At 39.1% G+C, this 17,066-nt stretch overlaps 1 protein-coding gene across 1 annotated transcript in view; it reads right to left on the reverse strand.

Annotated features, from left to right (window-relative positions):
• The window catches only part of OTOGL (otogelin like), a 174,013-nt gene that overhangs the window by 106,270 nt on the left and 50,677 nt on the right, over positions 1-17,066 (reverse strand). Inside the window, exons 18-23 of the mRNA XM_027543285.1 lie at positions 15,394-15,518; positions 11,952-12,161; positions 8,642-8,807; positions 7,786-7,860; positions 5,229-5,281; positions 2,940-3,102 (exon numbers count right to left, since the gene is read on the reverse strand). Coding sequence (XP_027399086.1) covers positions 2,940-3,102; positions 5,229-5,281; positions 7,786-7,860; positions 8,642-8,807; positions 11,952-12,161; positions 15,394-15,518 — 792 coding nt within the window. The remainder of the gene's footprint in view (positions 1-2,939; positions 3,103-5,228; positions 5,282-7,785; positions 7,861-8,641; positions 8,808-11,951; positions 12,162-15,393; positions 15,519-17,066) is intronic.

Raw genomic sequence — 17,066 nt, forward strand, 5'->3', positions numbered from 1 at the left:
TGCATTCCTATACACTAACAATGAGAAAACAGAAAGAGAAATTAAGGAAACAATTCCATTCACCACTGTGACAAAAAGAATAAAATATTAGGAATAAATCTACCTAAAGAAACAAAAAACCTATATATAGAAAACCATAAAACACTGATGAAAGAAATCAAAGATGACACAAATAGATGGAGAAATATAACATGTTCATGGATCAGAAGAAGCAATATAGTGAAAATGAGTATACCACCCAAAGCAATCTATAGATTCAGTGCAATCCCTATCAAGCTTCCCGTGGTATTTTTCAGAGAACTAGAACAAATAATTTCACAATTTGTGTGGACATACAAAAAACCCCGAATAGCCAAAGCAATCTTGAGAAAGAAGAATGAAACTGGAGGAATCAACCTGCCTGACTTCAGACTATATTACGAAGCTACAGTCATCAAGACAGTATGGTACTGGCACAAAGACAGAAATATAGATCAATGGAACAAAACAGAAAGCCCAGAGATAAATCCATGCACCTATGGACACCTCATCTTTGACAAAGGAGGCAAGAATACACAATGGAGAAAAGACAATCTCTTTAAGAAGTGGTGCTGGGGAAACTGGTCAACCACGTGTAAAATAATGAAACTAGAACACTTTCTAACACCATACACAAAAATAAACTCAAAATGGATTAAAGATCTAAATGTAAGACCAGAAACTACAAAACTCCTAGAGGAAAGCATAAGTAAAACATTCTCTGACATAAATCACAGCAGGATCCTCTATGACCCACCTCCCGGAGTAATGGAAATAGAAGCAAAAATAAACAAATGGGACCTGATTAAACTTAAAAGTTTTTGCACAATGAAGGAAACTATAAGCAAGGTGAAAAGGATAGCTTTCAAAATGGGAGAAAATAATAGCAAATGAAGCAACTGACATAGAATTAATCTCAAAAATATACAAGCAGCTCATGCAGCTCAATACCAGAAAAATAAATGACCCAATCAAAAAATGGGCCAAAGAACTAAACAGACATTTCTCCAAAGAAGACATACAGCTAACAAACCCATGAAAAGATCAACATCACTCATTATCAGAGACATGCAAATCAAAACCACAATGAGGTACCATCTCACACCAGTCAGAATGGCTGCTATCAAAAAGTCTACAAACAATAAATGCTGGAGAGGGTGTGGAGAAAAGGGAACCTTCTTACACTGTTGGTGGGAATGCAAACTAGGACAGAAACTATGGAGAACAGTGTGGAGATTCCTTAAAAAAACTGGAAATAGAACTGCCATATGACCCAGCACTACCACTGCTGGGCACACACACCGAGGAAATCAAAACTGAAAGAGACATGTGTATGTCAATGTTCATCGCAGCACTGTTTATAATAGCCAGGACATGGAAACAACCTAGATGTCCATTGGCAGACGAATGGATAAGAAAGCTGTGGTACCTATACATTATGGAATATTACTCAGCTATTAAAAAGAACACATTTGAATCAGTTCTAATGAGTTGGATGAAACTAGAGCCTATTATATAGGAGAAGGCAATGGCACCCTGCTCCAGTACTCTTGCCTGGAAAATCCATGGACAGAGGAGCCTGGTGAGCTGCAGTCCATGGGGTCCCTAAGAGTCAGACATGACTGAGTGACTTCACTTTCACTTTTCACTTTCATGCATTGGAGGACATGGTAACCCACTCCAGTGTTCTTGCCTGGAGAATCCCAGGGATGGGGGAGCCTGGTGGGCTGCCGTCTGTGGGGTTGTACAGAGTCGGACACGACTGAAGTGACTTAGCAGCAGCAGAGCCTATTATATAGAGTGAAGTAAGTCATAAAGAAAAACACCAATACAGTATATTAATGTATATATATGGAATTTAGAAAGATGGTAATGATGACCCTATATGTGAGACAGCAAAAGAGATACAGATATAAAGAACAGACTTTTGGACTCTGTGATAAAAGGCAAGGGTGGGATGATTTGAGAGAAGAGAATAGCATTGAAACATGTATATTATCATATATGAACTAGATCACCAGTCCAAGTTTGATGCATGAAACAGGGCACTCAAACCCGGTGCACTGGGACAAACCAGAGGGATGGGATAGGGAGGGAGGTGAGATGGGGGTTCCGGATGGGGGACACATGTACACCTGTGACTGATTCATGTCAATGTATGGCAAAAACCAGTACAATACTGTAAAGTAATTAGCCTCCAATTAAAATAAATTAATTAATTAATTAAAAAAAAGTATATACAAAAGAAATGCAGTTCGAGTATTTTGAATGCAAAGTGGCTCACTGTCATTTTCCCAAAATCACAGTTGGATCGGGGATAAATGCTAAGTCCCTCCTGAAATGAGTGCTCCCCTCAATTCACTGCATTAATTATATCATGTACACAACATATTGTGACATTATTTAGTCATGTGTTCTATGTGGCATGCATCTCACACATATGTAATATGTCCCATGCTGCTGCTGCTGCTGTTAAGTCACTTCAGTCGTGTCCAACTCTGTGTGACCCCATAAATGGCAGCCCACCAGGCTCCCCAGTCCCTGGGTTCTCCAGGCAAGAACACTGGAGTGGGTTGCCATTTCCTTCTCCAATGCATGAAAGTGAAAAGTGAAAGTGAAGTCCCTCAGTCGTGTCCGACTTTTAGCGACCCCATGGACTGCAGCCCACCAGGCTCCTCCGTCCATGGGATTCTCCAGGCAAGGGTACTGGAGTGGGGTGCCATTGCCTTCTCCAATGCATGAAAGTGATATGTCCCATAAGCACAGACAAATACCTACAGCAGTAATCTAGTTACCAGTTCAGAGCTAACCACCAATCAGAACACAATTTTAGCTATTTCTATAAAGAATGTTCTAAGTGCTCTTGTGTTTTCTATCAAATCCTAAACATTCTGTATTATCAAGGAAAATAATGTGCTTACCCTGGAGCACAAACACAGCCACTTATGCAGGGTGACGATGGGGCGCAAGTGAAGTTCATAGCCAAATTTGCACATGTCGTTTCACAGTTTATACCACCAGCTGGTAATTGAGGGTCAGGAAACCTACAGTCGAAATACTGTTTTCCCTCAGGGCAGATGTGAACTTCAGGAACAAGGCACAGACAAAATATGTTTAACTTTGTATTTGCTCCATACACATAATCATATTTACATGCGTTTGTCATTAAAACTCAATTAACTACGGAACACAATATATTTTACCAGTAATTACTGATGACCCCAGTAATAACTGATTTTACTCTGTGATGTTTGGTTCATGAGCTTAAACCATTCTCTAGCCAGATTTCCTTTAATTACCTAAATTTCCAAAATCTATTTTGAGTTTGAAAACTTTAGCTGCCTTCCATAAGAAAACAACTAAACAACTAGTATATACCTTCCTGAAATCAAGAAACAGGGTATTGTGATTAATCTAAACATATATTATCATTTTTTGAAGACTGACAGTACCATACGTTTAAACTTTTACAAAGCTATGTGTTTACAATAAACATGTGATACTTTTAGGTCTTGCTTCATCCCTGAGTCACCGTTTATGTAACTCCTTCCTGGTGGCTCAGACGGTAAAGGATCTGCCTGCAATGCAGGAGACCCAGGGAGCCCGGGATCGAACCTGGGGTCCCTGGGTCTCAAGATCCCCTGGAGGGGGCATGGCTACCCCCTTGTATTCTATCCAGTATTCTTGCCTGGAGAATTCCATGGACAGAGGAGCCTGGCAGGCTACAGTCCATGGGGCCACTAGGAGTCAGACATGACTGAGTGACTAACTCCTTTCACTATAATGTGGAAGTGCAGAAAATGGGCATAATTACAGGGGCTACATATTGCTCCAGAAAGCTTTTGAGTTCAGAGGGATTACCACTTCTTATGTGGGGCCAAAAGGAAACTTGGGGATTCCTCTGCGAGAAGCCTGGCCACCTGGGCTTCCTTTTCCTCAATATTGAGCCACCCAATGCAAATGAGTCAAGGGCGGGAGGGCCCAACAGCTTCCAACTATGTGTGCAGTCCATGAACATACCCTGTAAATAAGCCCTGCTGCTGCTGCAGCTGCTAAGTTGCTTCAGTTGTGTCCGACTCTGTGCGACCCCACAGATGGCAGCGCACCAGGCTCCCCCGTCCCTGGGATTCTCCAGGCAAGAACACTCGAGTGGGTTGCCATTTCCTTCTCCAATGCATGAAAGTGAAAAGTGAAAGTGAAGTCGCTCAGTCGTGTCCGACTCTTAGCGACTCCATGGACTGCAGCCCACCAGGCTCCTCCATCCATGGGATTTTCCAGGCAAGAGTACTGGAGTGGGTTGCCATTGTCTTCTCCGTAAATAAGCCCTAGACAGCCTGAATCCTGATACACTGAATCAAGGGCATATAATTAACTCAAAGCTAATTTAGAAAATTTATAACTGTGCAAATAAATAACAAAGCAATAGTTCACAGTTGGTTTTATCAGCCTACACTCTTGCTACCCATTAAAATCAACAGAAGGTAGCTTTGTTTAGTATTTGCCTAGAATTTCTCCCCAGTGACCATAAATTTGAGGCTTTCTGTGTGGTGAAAAATAAGTAATATAAAGGGTCTCCTAACATATATGATCTTCAGGAATGATATGCAATCATAATATATTTTCAAAAGAGGTGGCAGTCGATGTCATTTTACATACCATTGATAATTGATGGCTAGTCCTAAAGCTTTGCTACTTAAAATGTAGCCCTGAACCCCGTATCATTAGCATCACTTTGGCCATCAACAGAAATGTTGCAGGCATCACCCTGACCTACTGAATCAGAATCAATATTTTAACAAAATCCCTAGGTTTTTTGTGTGTACATTCGGAATTTAAGAATTGCTGATCTGGAGTAGGGTTTCCCAACTGCTGTTGCACAAGTGACTTCCAACAGGTGCCTGGATACATATCCCGAAAGCGTTTGGCAGACCTGAGGTGGTGCTGGGATAGGGAGCATCAGGCAGCCTCCCTGGTTGATCAGCTCTGCCCTAAGCAGCCTTACATGTTCACCCCACACTGTCCAACAAATATTATAATTCTGGAGGTGAAAAAGTTAGGAAGCACCAGAGCACCATGTAGAAAAGCATTCCTAAGGCTATTCCTCCATGTGCATTCGCAAGGGGGGCTGTGATGAATTCATAACTTCTGCCCAAAGAGTAGGGACGGTACTAGAGCCTCCTCTCTAAGAAAAACATCTATCTAGATCTTACCAGTAGAGGGCGTTGCTAATTCATCACATTTCACAGTCCCATTTGAACACTGGCTAGTAGAAGTAAACAGATAGTTAATTCATGAAACAAACCTCAAGACTTTTCTGTTTAAAAAACAATATTACATGCAAGAATTGACAAAAAAGATTTTTTTTCCCAGAAGTTTTTGTAAATAAGTTATTGGTTTAGAACTGATTTGAAGAGAGCTATTTCAGTTCAACAGATTTTTATCAAAATCTGTGTATCTGTGTGAGGCACTGTGATTAGCATGGAGAATTCAATGACCAAAATTCTTAGTCTTTACCCAAGCGCCTACTACGTTCCAGTAGGAGAGAAAGACGTACAAATAATAACTGAGCCAGTGTGACATGAAACATACAAATGTTTAAGATATATTAATACAAGTAAAGCACATAACAATGTTTCAAAATCTGTTAGCAATTGACATTAGGGCAGTCAAAGAAGATAAAGTCTGCAAAATTTTGAAGACAGCATGGAGGTTACAATATAGATAAAGTAGGAATGTTGTCACACTGAGTGAAGATGTAGGGGTGGAATAGCTTTCTATGCAACGTAACCGGAGAGGCCTTCAGCAAAGTGTCAAAGACCAGCTTCCATTAGGACACTAAGACTTTATCCCTGAAGTGAGTCACTAAAGACCTTAAACAGAGATGTTATATTGTTGGTTTGAATTCTAGGAAAGTCATTCTGGCAGCAGCGCAGAAGAGACAGTGGGGTCACATCTTAAAACCTGAGTTCCAAAGTCAGGGCATAAGGCAAAAACCAAATTCAGGCAATATGAATTGTGAAAATCACTTAAGGAGTTATCATGATAAGGAAAGATTTTTACACCAATTCTCAATAAGCCCAACATAAACAGTTTTGCCTCGAGCTCTGGACTAGATCATGTTTTCTATATTTGAGCCCAGATGAAGAAGCTGACTAACAGAGAAGGGCCATGTCATACAAAAAATATGCTTCTTCCTCATCTAACACTAGGATGACCCTCAGAAATATGACTCACACTGCGAACGGCAGAGAGGGACCGAGACACAGGGATCTCAGGTCACAGAACCAGGCCTTTCATATCATACTGATTCTGGGACACGGGCTTTTTAAGAGGAATGGCAAATGAGACCATGGGACAAATGGAATTTTTTTTCTCACTGAGGTGGGAAGTTTCCTTTGTTTTTGCAAGTTTACTTAAATTCAATTATGTTAAGTTTAAGAACAATATAGCATCTTGGTAGGATGGAAGGAGACAAAACTAAAGACAAGAAGATCAAGTAGAAACGTCCAGGGAAGAGATGTTGAGAGGCATTGCTAAGACAGTGGTGACAGAAAGGAGGAAATGGATTCCAACTGCATGGAAAAAATAAAATCTAAAGTCATTGGCAGTGTACTGGGTAGGGGTGTTGAAGAGGAGGAGAAAGTCAAGACGGCTCCCAGATTTGTGGCTTGGGAAACTCTGGCTAATAGCACAACCTACTGTAGACAGAGCCAAGAGCTGGTTGCCTTTGCATCTCGACCGAGGGAAAGGAAGGGAGATGCACATAGCAGTAAATACAAATTGTGCATAAACAATATTCTGCCAGGATACAAAATAAGCTGCAAAGCAAAACAGACAACAGAGCAAGCACTGCAGAGCCAGGCTGTCCAGGAACGAATCCTGGCTTTGTTACCAAGGTGCTTAACTGTCTGTGCCTCATTTCCTCACCTGCACACGGGGGCTGCAGCAACTGTACCTGCCTCTTAGGGCTAGAGTGATGGGTGTTTTAATAGATGTAAAACTCGTAGAGTGATACCAGGACTACAGAAAGTGCACAGGAAAGGGCAGATATGATTATTGCAATGCTTATTATTACTACCCTCTTACGTCTGTTCTTATCTGTGGGTTCTATGGTGCAACTAAAAGGAGGTTAGGAGTTGGATATAGATCTACGAGGACTGCTGCATGGACATGTCTACATTTTTAACAGGTTACAACTCGAAGGAGTGTTTTCTTATGAATAAGCATTTTCTCACTAGAATGGCTGTCCTTTGGGAGGCAACACTCTGACTCCAGAGGGTGACATGGTGAATTCCAATTTGAAACTGCATTTTCTGAGCCAATGGATAAGCCACAAAACTAAAACGCCTCAGTAACTTACAGCATCGGACCATTCATCTCACCCTTAACTATTATTTGAGAACTAAGGGGAGAGCCATCTCACCCTTAACTATTGAGAACTGATCAGAGGCATTCCATTTCACTGTCTGACACTTTAACTCATAGCTCTTTTCTGCAGTTATGAGCACAAGTTTAAGGCATTCATGTTGAAATGAAATATATATATATATATATGTGAGTGTGTGGTTTAATGAACATATGTATATATGTATATATTTGGGTTACATATATATATATAAATGTCACACATATGGTTTAAAAGTTTATATATTAAGGTTATCTGTATTTTTCAAATTACGGATGTCATATTTCAATTTATGGATTTGGTTAAGAATTTACATTACTCCATGTCATTTGTCAAGAACAATCACCGTTACTGAAATCTACCATAAGCCTGAGGGTGTTGGGATGAGCTCTCCGGGTTGGTAAATACTGCCTCTGTAATGACACCGGCAGTGAAATCTGTAAGGGGAAAAAAAAAAAGATTAAGTTAACAAAATAGGATATATTTAAGAAAAAAAAAACAACACTGAAATTGAAGCAGACCACATGCTGTATTGGTACTTTTAAGGCACAGTCTAGCAATAACATTACTGCACAAAATTCCATGCAATTCTGTTAAACAAATGTGAAATCTTGTGCAGCTTTAGATTTTGTTTCCCAAAACTCATACTCTGTATTGTTTTCGTCACAGTACAGACTATGTTGTCTCTCTCACAAAAATGTCCCTGGAGGCACTTGAGAGAAATACAACCAATCTATCATGTAACTCTATGTAGACAACAAAGTCTTTATGTCATGTGAGATTTGAGAAATTTCTGAATGCTGAGAGACATTACAATCCTGCTACTACAATTTGCCACATGACAGAGAAACATAAACCTTGCTATTATTATTGATACGGCAAAAGCACGTGGGAATGAACTTCGGGGTGACTCATCAGATTCCTTAGCTCTTTCTGCAGCGATTTGTGAGTACGTACAGGGTTAACAAATAAATACATAAGAGTAAGGATATTAAGAAATATTAAAGAAACAACTCACAAGCAGATCCTTGCATATATGTCCACTTATTTTACGGAAAAACTGACATTTAATAGTGGAAAAAAACTTATGGTTCTGAGTCGATTAGATTTTTTTAAAAAAAGACGGGGAGAAAAGAAACAGGCATGGCAGCCCCTTTATTCTGTAAGGGAGACAAGAGGTTAAAAACTGGATGTTGTCAACACATTTCTGGGACGTACATGGGAACACAAAAGCTCAGCGTGTCTTCATAGTATTTGCCTTCAGGACAGTTGCAGCCTTCCGCACAGTCATCGTTGCACTGCTCTGGGGCGGAGAGGGAGACGCAGGAGCGGCGGCAGAAGGAAGAGCAGTGATGGTACATCATGCCTTTCTGACACACCACCCCTGAGGACGGAGAAGCAGCAACTGAGAGAGAGCGCGCAGGCCAGAGCACGGTGTGCTGGGAGACGAGTCCACGATAGACACAGATCACGAAAGCAGAAGGTCTGCCACACCAGTAAATCGAGGACACTACCGACTGCTATAACATAAATAAATAAGTAAGCAACTCTTTGCCTCAATAGAAGTTTAACCAGAGAGGAATAAAATTTCTATGTGAACTATATTTAAGTGTGACATTTCATATCATTCTTTTACAGCCTGTGCTATAATTTTCTTGATATATTTAAAGAATTTTATCCGTCTAAATAAACCTACTGTCCTCACATTTTAAACTTGTTTACCGCTATGTTGGCATCATCTTCTTTATGACGTTATTTAATCCTAAGTAAGCTTTGTCATCTACAAGTAACACAAAACTTGATTTTATTGATCTATGCTCACAGATCCTGTTTTTTTGCCTATTAAATCATGTCTATATCTTTGGCTAAATCCTTCCAATTTCTTTTTAGAAAAAAACTGAATTGATTAAAGTAGGCAAACTAAAATATTCTAAAAACACACTTGCACAGACACCTCAGAAATGCTGGGTAAAACAACTGAAATAATGTTAATCGTACAACTGCTCTTGTGAGAAAAAAAAGCCGGGGTGGAGGGGAATGGAAGATAACTTCTTTGGATGACAGCGGTAAAGAGAGAAAAAAAATCCAAAACTTGAAGTAGAGAAAGCGAGGGTGGGTCACAGTGATTTTTGACTTTATATTTAACTCTTAAGGAAATGGAAAATGAAAGTTGGTCCTTCTCAAGGCAAGGAACTGATAGGCTCTTAACCGATGCCTCCAAAAAAATCATCTAACTCAGCTGAAAAGATGGACTACAGCAGAGGTCAGCAAACTTTTTTTGGAATAAGCTAATGGTTCCAGAGAATAGCAAGGAAGATAAGAAAGCCTTCCTCACTGATCAGTGCAAAGAAATAGAGGAACAATAGAATGGGAAAGATTAGAGAACTCTTCAAGAAAACTAGAGATACCAAGAAAACGATTCATATAAAGATGGGCACAATTAAGGACAGAAATGGTATGGACCTAACAGAAGCAGAAGATATTAAGAAGAGGTGGCAAGAACACACAGAAACTATACAAAAAATATCTTCATGACCAAGATAACCATGATGGTGTTATTACTCACCTAGAGCAGACATCCTAGAGTGCAAAGTCAAGTGGGCCTTAGGAAGCATCACTATGAACAAAACTAGCGGAGGTGATGGAATTCCAGTTGAGCTACTTCAAATCCTAAAAGATGATGCTGTGAAAGTGCTGCATTCAATATGCCAGCAAATCTGGAAAACTCAGCAGTGGCCACAGGACTGGAAAAGGTCAGTTTTCATTCCAATCCCAAAGAAAGGCAATGCCAAAGAATGTTCAAACTACCACACAATTGTACTCATTTCACAGGCTAGCAAAGTAGTGCTCAAAATCCTCCAAGCCAGGCTTCAACAATATGTGAACCATGAACTTCCAGATGTTCAAGCTGGTTTTAGAAAAGGCAGAGGAACCAGAGATCAAATTGCCAACATCCTCTGGATCATGGAAAAAGCAAGAGAGTTCTGGAAAAACATCTACTTCTGCGTTATTGACTACACCAAAGCCTTTGACTGTGTGGATCACAATCAACTGTGGAAAATTCTTCAAGAGATGGGAATACGAGACCACCTGACCTGCCTCCTGAGAAACCTGTATGCAGGTCAAGAAGCAACAGTTAGAACTGGACATGGAACAACAGACTGGTTCCAAATAGGGAAAGGAGTACGTCAAGGTTGTATATGGTCACCCTGCTTATTTAACTTCTATATAGAGTGCATCATTTGAAATGCTGGGCTGGATGAAGCACAAGCTGGAATCAAGATTGCTAGGAGAAATATCAATAACCTCAGATATGCAGGTTACACCACCGTATGGCAGCAAGTGAAGAAGAACAGAAGAGCCTCTTGATGAAGGTGAAAGAGAAGATCAAAAAGTTGGCTTAAAACTCAACACTCAAAAAATGAAGATAATGACATCAGGTCCCATCACTTCATGGCATATAGATGGGGAAACAATGGAAACAATGACAGACTTTATTTTTTGGGGCTCCAAAATCACTGCAAATGGTGACTGCAGGCATGAACGTAAAAGACACTTGCTCCTTGGAAGAAAAGCTATGACAAACCTAGACAGCAAAGTACAGACATTACTTTGCCAACAAAAATGTCCATCTAGTCAAAGCTATGGTTTTTCCAGTAGTCATGTATGGATGTGAGAGCTGGACTATAAAGAAAGCTGAGCACCGAAGAATTAATGCTTTTGAACTGTGGTGTTGGAGAAGACTCTTGAGAGTCCCTTGGACTGCCAGGAGATCAAATCAGTCAATCTGAAAGGAAATCAGTCCTGAATATTCATTAGAAGGTCTGAGGATAAGTTGAAACTCCAATACTTTGGCCACCTGATGCCAAGAACTGACTCATTTGAAAAGACCCTGATGCTGGGAAAGATTGAAGGCAGGAGGAGAAGGGGACGACAGAGAATGAGATGGTTGGATGGCATCACCAAATCAATGGACATGAGTTTGAGCAAGCTCTGAGAGTTGGTGATGGACAGGGAGGCCTCGCATACTACAGTCCATGGGGTCACAAAGAGTTGGATACAACTGAGCAACTGAACTGAACTGAATGGTGAATAGTTTCAATTTCTCAGGCCATACTGAACTGAAATGGTGAATAGTTAAAATTTCTCAGGCCATTCAGTCTCTGTTACAACTACCCAGCTCTACCCTTGTAGCTAAATATGCAAACATATGGGCAGTAAAATTTATTTACAAAATACAGGAAGCCCAAGGGTTTAATTTGCCAACTTCTAGATGAGAAGAAATCTGCTCGTAATACAGGAGAAGCCAGGATAGCTACACTCTAATTTTGCTCTTATGTAACAGAGCACCAATTTTAAGAAATAAAGTAATCCCCCATTTTTTTCATGTTGACACATTATATTAGTATTTCAAATAACTTAAGCAAATGTTGACTTTTTATTAAAAAAAATAGCAGTCGTTACAAATGCAAAAATCTCTGAAGTGCTATTTGATCATCTTCATCAGGGCCACTGCCATCATACTCACCACAGAATGAAACCTGAGCTCTGAAGTCGATGGGAATGCCACGCTGGCCACAGAGGTAGGCATAGTGGGCAAGAGCGTTGCACAGGCAGGCACTTCCACACTTGCATGCATCGTGGCGGCACAGCTGATAGTATAGCCCAGGGCTGATGTAGATGTGGCAAGGAGCAAAGAGCTCCTGGTAGATAACATCACAGTGTGCTGCATATCCAACTAACAGACAAAGAACCCCATTAGCCCTTCATTTACTAGTCTAGCTAGTATCAAATACCCCTAAGCATCAAATTCCAGCACTAGCCAAGGCATCTTGTTTTCCTAGAAATACACTATACTGCGCATTCAATAAGAGTATCTTCAGCTTATACTTTTTTTGGGGGGGCGGGGGTATTTTCAGTAATATTGGTAACAGCACTTACTCCATATTTAATATTCTTTTAGCAAAAAAAGATATTGTGTCATACCTGAATAACTTGAGTATCAGAAGGGTTCACTGATAGAAGTGGCCTCAATTACCCCATTGCCTGCGGATCATCTTGGGAAATCACCCCAATTTTGCTATAAATAATTGATGAGTATTAGAAGGTTTATCTCCAGACAACCACACACAATAAAAATAGTGTTAGGTTATGGATGTTACAGCAACTCCCCAGGATACATTATCCAGGAAGGACTGGGAATCATCTCACCCCAATGGAGACTCTGAGGTAAATGGTAATGAGGTGGATGGCACATAATCACTGAATGCAATATCCACACTGGCACAGTGCTCAATGTCTGGTAAATATTAGGAGCTCAATACTGTTTGATAAATGAATCTGTGAATAAATGAATAATTAATAGAAATTGATAATGGAGCATATGCTAAAGGCTCTGAGGTACCACTACCAAGTCTTTGAGGGGATATGTGTAATCAGATCTTGAATTTGTTGACTTTTTCCCTTGAGAAAGACTGATCAGATATAATTCTCAGCGGGAGCAACCAAGTTTGACAAAACAATCTAGATTTCATCTTTCTGAAAAAAGCCTAGTGTGATTTCTTGGTGTAATGGATCTCAATTGCACTGATTTCCTCATGGGAGAAAAATTAATCAGCCGTGGAGTTGTCGTTGTCTTTGAGAGACAAGATGAGCTGCTAGAGTTTTAGAATTTGTTCACTATTAAGGAATTATGCTGAACTTATTTTGTGAAGTATTTTAAAAATATTATTGGAAACACATGCTAATTATGAGTAGTTACCTGAGTATTATATTTTTGTATTGTTAAGCACATAACATGTGAAAACAAATGATTCAGACTATGTAACAGTGTACTATTGGCATGCACACTTCCAATCACCAGGATCTCCAAGCAAAGACTTGTATCATATGCTCTAAGGATTTGTAGATCAAAAAATATTCCTACTGACATTAAGTGAAAGGGTGACTCAGAAAATCTTTGTTTAAAAATATCCTTCAGAATACACATTAGAATTGACTTTTGTCTATTTACTTTACTTTCTTGGGACGTTTTTGAATTTACCTATTTGAAATTAAAAAAAAAATAGTTCAAGGCAAACATGAAGAAAAAGAATATCTAAAACATATAAGTCATAGAAGATATATGATACGGGGACAAAAGTGATAAATATATATATGTAACAAAATAACAGGTAATAAAGGAAGTCATTAAAGAAACAACCAGAGAAAAACTGAATTCATCAACTGGACTCTACTCCAAGTTTTACATGCTGTTTTTTTTCAAGAGATCAAAAATAATTTAATGAAGAAAACTTGAAATCTAGATAGCTTCCTTGGTAAATTCAATCAAACATTCAATCAAAGTCTAGATAGCTTCATTGGTAAATTCAATCAAAATTTCAATCAAACATGCTGGCCACTTAATTTTAGACTAGCATAACCCTGATACCACAAATCTCACAGACACTGAAAGAAAAATATAAACAAATGTCCTTCATAATATAAGTAAAATATCTTTAACAAAATAACAGCAATCTAGTAATACATAAAAATGCTAATGATGATGCTAATCCATCATCACCAAATAAGGTTTATCCTATGAATGAAAGTTTAGTTTAGTATTTGAAAATAATCAATGCAATGCAACAGAGTAATGGAATAAAAGATAAGCTTAATAAATAAATAAATAAAAGGTACATACTAATAAGAACATTAAAAATATATTTATCGAATTATCAAGGAAGGAACTGAAAAATTTAGAAACAAACTGAGCAAGAAAAATGAAATGAGAAGGACTAGATCTATTAGTAAAAAGTTGAGGAGAGAATGGGAAGGAAAGTGTTGTTAAATGGAAATGAGGTTAAAGCATTAAGTCATAGAAAGCAAAAGACTCTAGTCTATTCCTCTTACTATAGATAGGAAAAATGACCCAAGATGTTAACAAACGTCTTTAAGTTTAGAAGTTGACCTAGATAAAAAGCCAGTAGTAAAAGAAGATGCCTGGAGTAGGAAATGGAAAACCACTCCAGTATTCTTGCCTGGAAAAATTCCATGGACTAAGGAGCTCTGCAGGCTACAGTCCATGGGATTGCCAAGAGTCGGACATGACTGAGCACCCCCACCCCCACCCCCCACACACACACAAAATCAAGATTATCTTGTGTTCTTTCCAGGACACTAAAACCACAAGTTAATAATAAGGACCACAGAACAGTAAACAGAATCCCTCTGAAAAACCACCACAAAATAACAGTAAGCTAGCCAAAATAATTAAAGGAACAATATTAAATTATAAAAATGTCTATTTAAGCATGCACATCAACTTTTTTCACAAAGTGATTTTACCAAAAAAAGTGCCTTATTTTATTGAATAGTAAACCAGCCTTTCCCATGGTCTGCTGTGGCTTTAGTAAAAAAAAAAGTCCAGCCCCAAATTATTGGCATGTGAGTTGCACTATCGCTGTAAACGGAAACTCTGGAATGTGAGCATCTCACATCCTCACACACCTGATGGCACAAAGCCTTTCTGGATCACTGGCCTCCTGCTTATGAAGCAGTAATATGTTCTGTGAGTAGGAACTCATCATGTGACAGTAATAAACAGGAATTCACATGCACTGTCATGCTGCAGAACCAAAACTGAACATCCCAAGATTATACGAGCATTATAATACTCCAGAGATTTTTCTTTAGCATTTAAAGAATCTGAAACATACAAAACGCTAGGTCACCTTTGAGGACGACTGAGGGATTTCTGAGCACCTAAAACAAGGAAATTTATGAATGCAGAATAATAAATGAAATAGTCATCTTCTGGAGTTCTTTTTTAAAGTACCCTAGATTGCATCAAGACGCATATGTATTAAACAAAAATACATAAGGAATGGCATTGATTTATCAGAAGAAAATGAGAATTTAAAATCACTAATTTTACAAAATTACAGTAATAAAGAGAACTTTTTCCTAGGTTTACATGCAGAAAGACTTACTGTTTTGCTGATTAATGTTGCAGGGGTCCACCACAGGAACATGAACAGGTGCAAAACAAGTTGAAGAAACTCTCCATGCATTTGCGTGAAGTTGTGGGGTAACTTCTATCATGCCTGATGGAGAACTAGAAAGCAAATATTCTCTTAGTCTCTCCCACTTATTTCCTTCCTTCAGAGTCTTCAGATATTGAAAAAAGAATACTACTTTTTTAATCTACAAGAATATCTTAGAGTTTGAAATGTTTTATTACATTTTAAAATACACATGCTTTTAGCTTCCTGTTATTAAGACTTTACACCATGTCAAATCTTGGACATATATGATTTTATTTAATAATCACTTCAATAAGCCTTGTGAAGAAAACACATTTATCCCCACTTAGAGAGAAGGAAAAGCAGAAGCTTAGAGAAAATATTAACGTTCACTCAGCTGGTAACACTCAGTGTCAAAGAGTGGAGATTCAAATGTAATTCACACCAACTTAATGAAAATGCAAACAACCAAAACATCAATGTGTTTAGGGAGGTAGGGGTAGGGAGCTCACATGATTCTTTTCAAGGTAAAGACAAATGTCCTAAACAATACATAGTCTATACTTCTGGGATACTTCAATTTTCATTATGAGGCCTGAAATGCTGAGGTTCCATTGTGAAGTTGGGCAAACAAACAAAATGAAAATTGAGGAGAAATGGTATAAGTAACACTCTTCATCCAAGTTTACTCAACAAACCAAAATGGAATAGAAATATCTACCCTTTAGGCTTATAAGCCACAACAATGTTTAAGAGTCTGACACTAAAACGCTCCCTCCAGCGGTCAAGATTTATTAACTCTTCAGACACTAGATACTGAGAGACAATCCCTACTGGAACTGTGTCAAATACCGTCAGAACCACTTAGAGAATCAGGTTGGACTAGGTTTCCTGTAGGAAGATCTGACCAAGCAAAACTTTACTAATGCAAGCCATAACAGCATTAATTGCTACAGCATGGCCAAACAGTAGACCAGCATTTATCTTGGCCCTTTTAGTGTCTTAGTAAGCATAACTACTTGGCTTACCATTTATTTCAATCACCATTACAAAGCTATACAGAGCTTCTCATCACAGTGACTGAGACAGGAGAAGAAAAGGGAGCCACACAAGCCACTCCACAATCCTCATTCCTTATATCCATTCTTTCCTTCTTTTTAGCTTCTCTCGTGGCTCAGATGGTAAAAGCATCTGCTTGCAATGCAGGAGACCCGGGTTGGATCCCTGGGTGGGGAAGATCCTCTGGAGAAGGAATGGCAACCCATTCCAGTACACTTGCCTGGAAAATTCCATGGATGGAGGAGCCTCATAGGCTACAGTCCAAGGGGTCGGAGAGTCAGACACAACTGAGCGACTTCACTTTCCTTCTTTTTCCTATCCCTCAAAATAAAACTATTCTAAACTATATAGAATTATAACAAACACCCAATCCAAAATCTCATTTTGCTCCCAACGAGAACACAAACTCACAGGAATCGCATAACCTGAACTAGGTCTTCTCCTTCTTTGCCTCTCCATCCCTCTCCACCCTACAAAGCACAATAAGATAACTGGTCAAGGTGATGGTGTACTCAGGCTTCCCAGGAGCAACTGACTCAGAGCTTGGCTCTTTTATTTCACTTAATTCACTTAAAATAATA

Source organism: Bos indicus x Bos taurus, chromosome 5, assembly GCF_003369695.1.
Source record: "Bos indicus x Bos taurus breed Angus x Brahman F1 hybrid chromosome 5, Bos_hybrid_MaternalHap_v2.0, whole genome shotgun sequence".
NCBI lineage: Eukaryota > Metazoa > Chordata > Mammalia > Artiodactyla > Bovidae > Bos > Bos indicus x Bos taurus.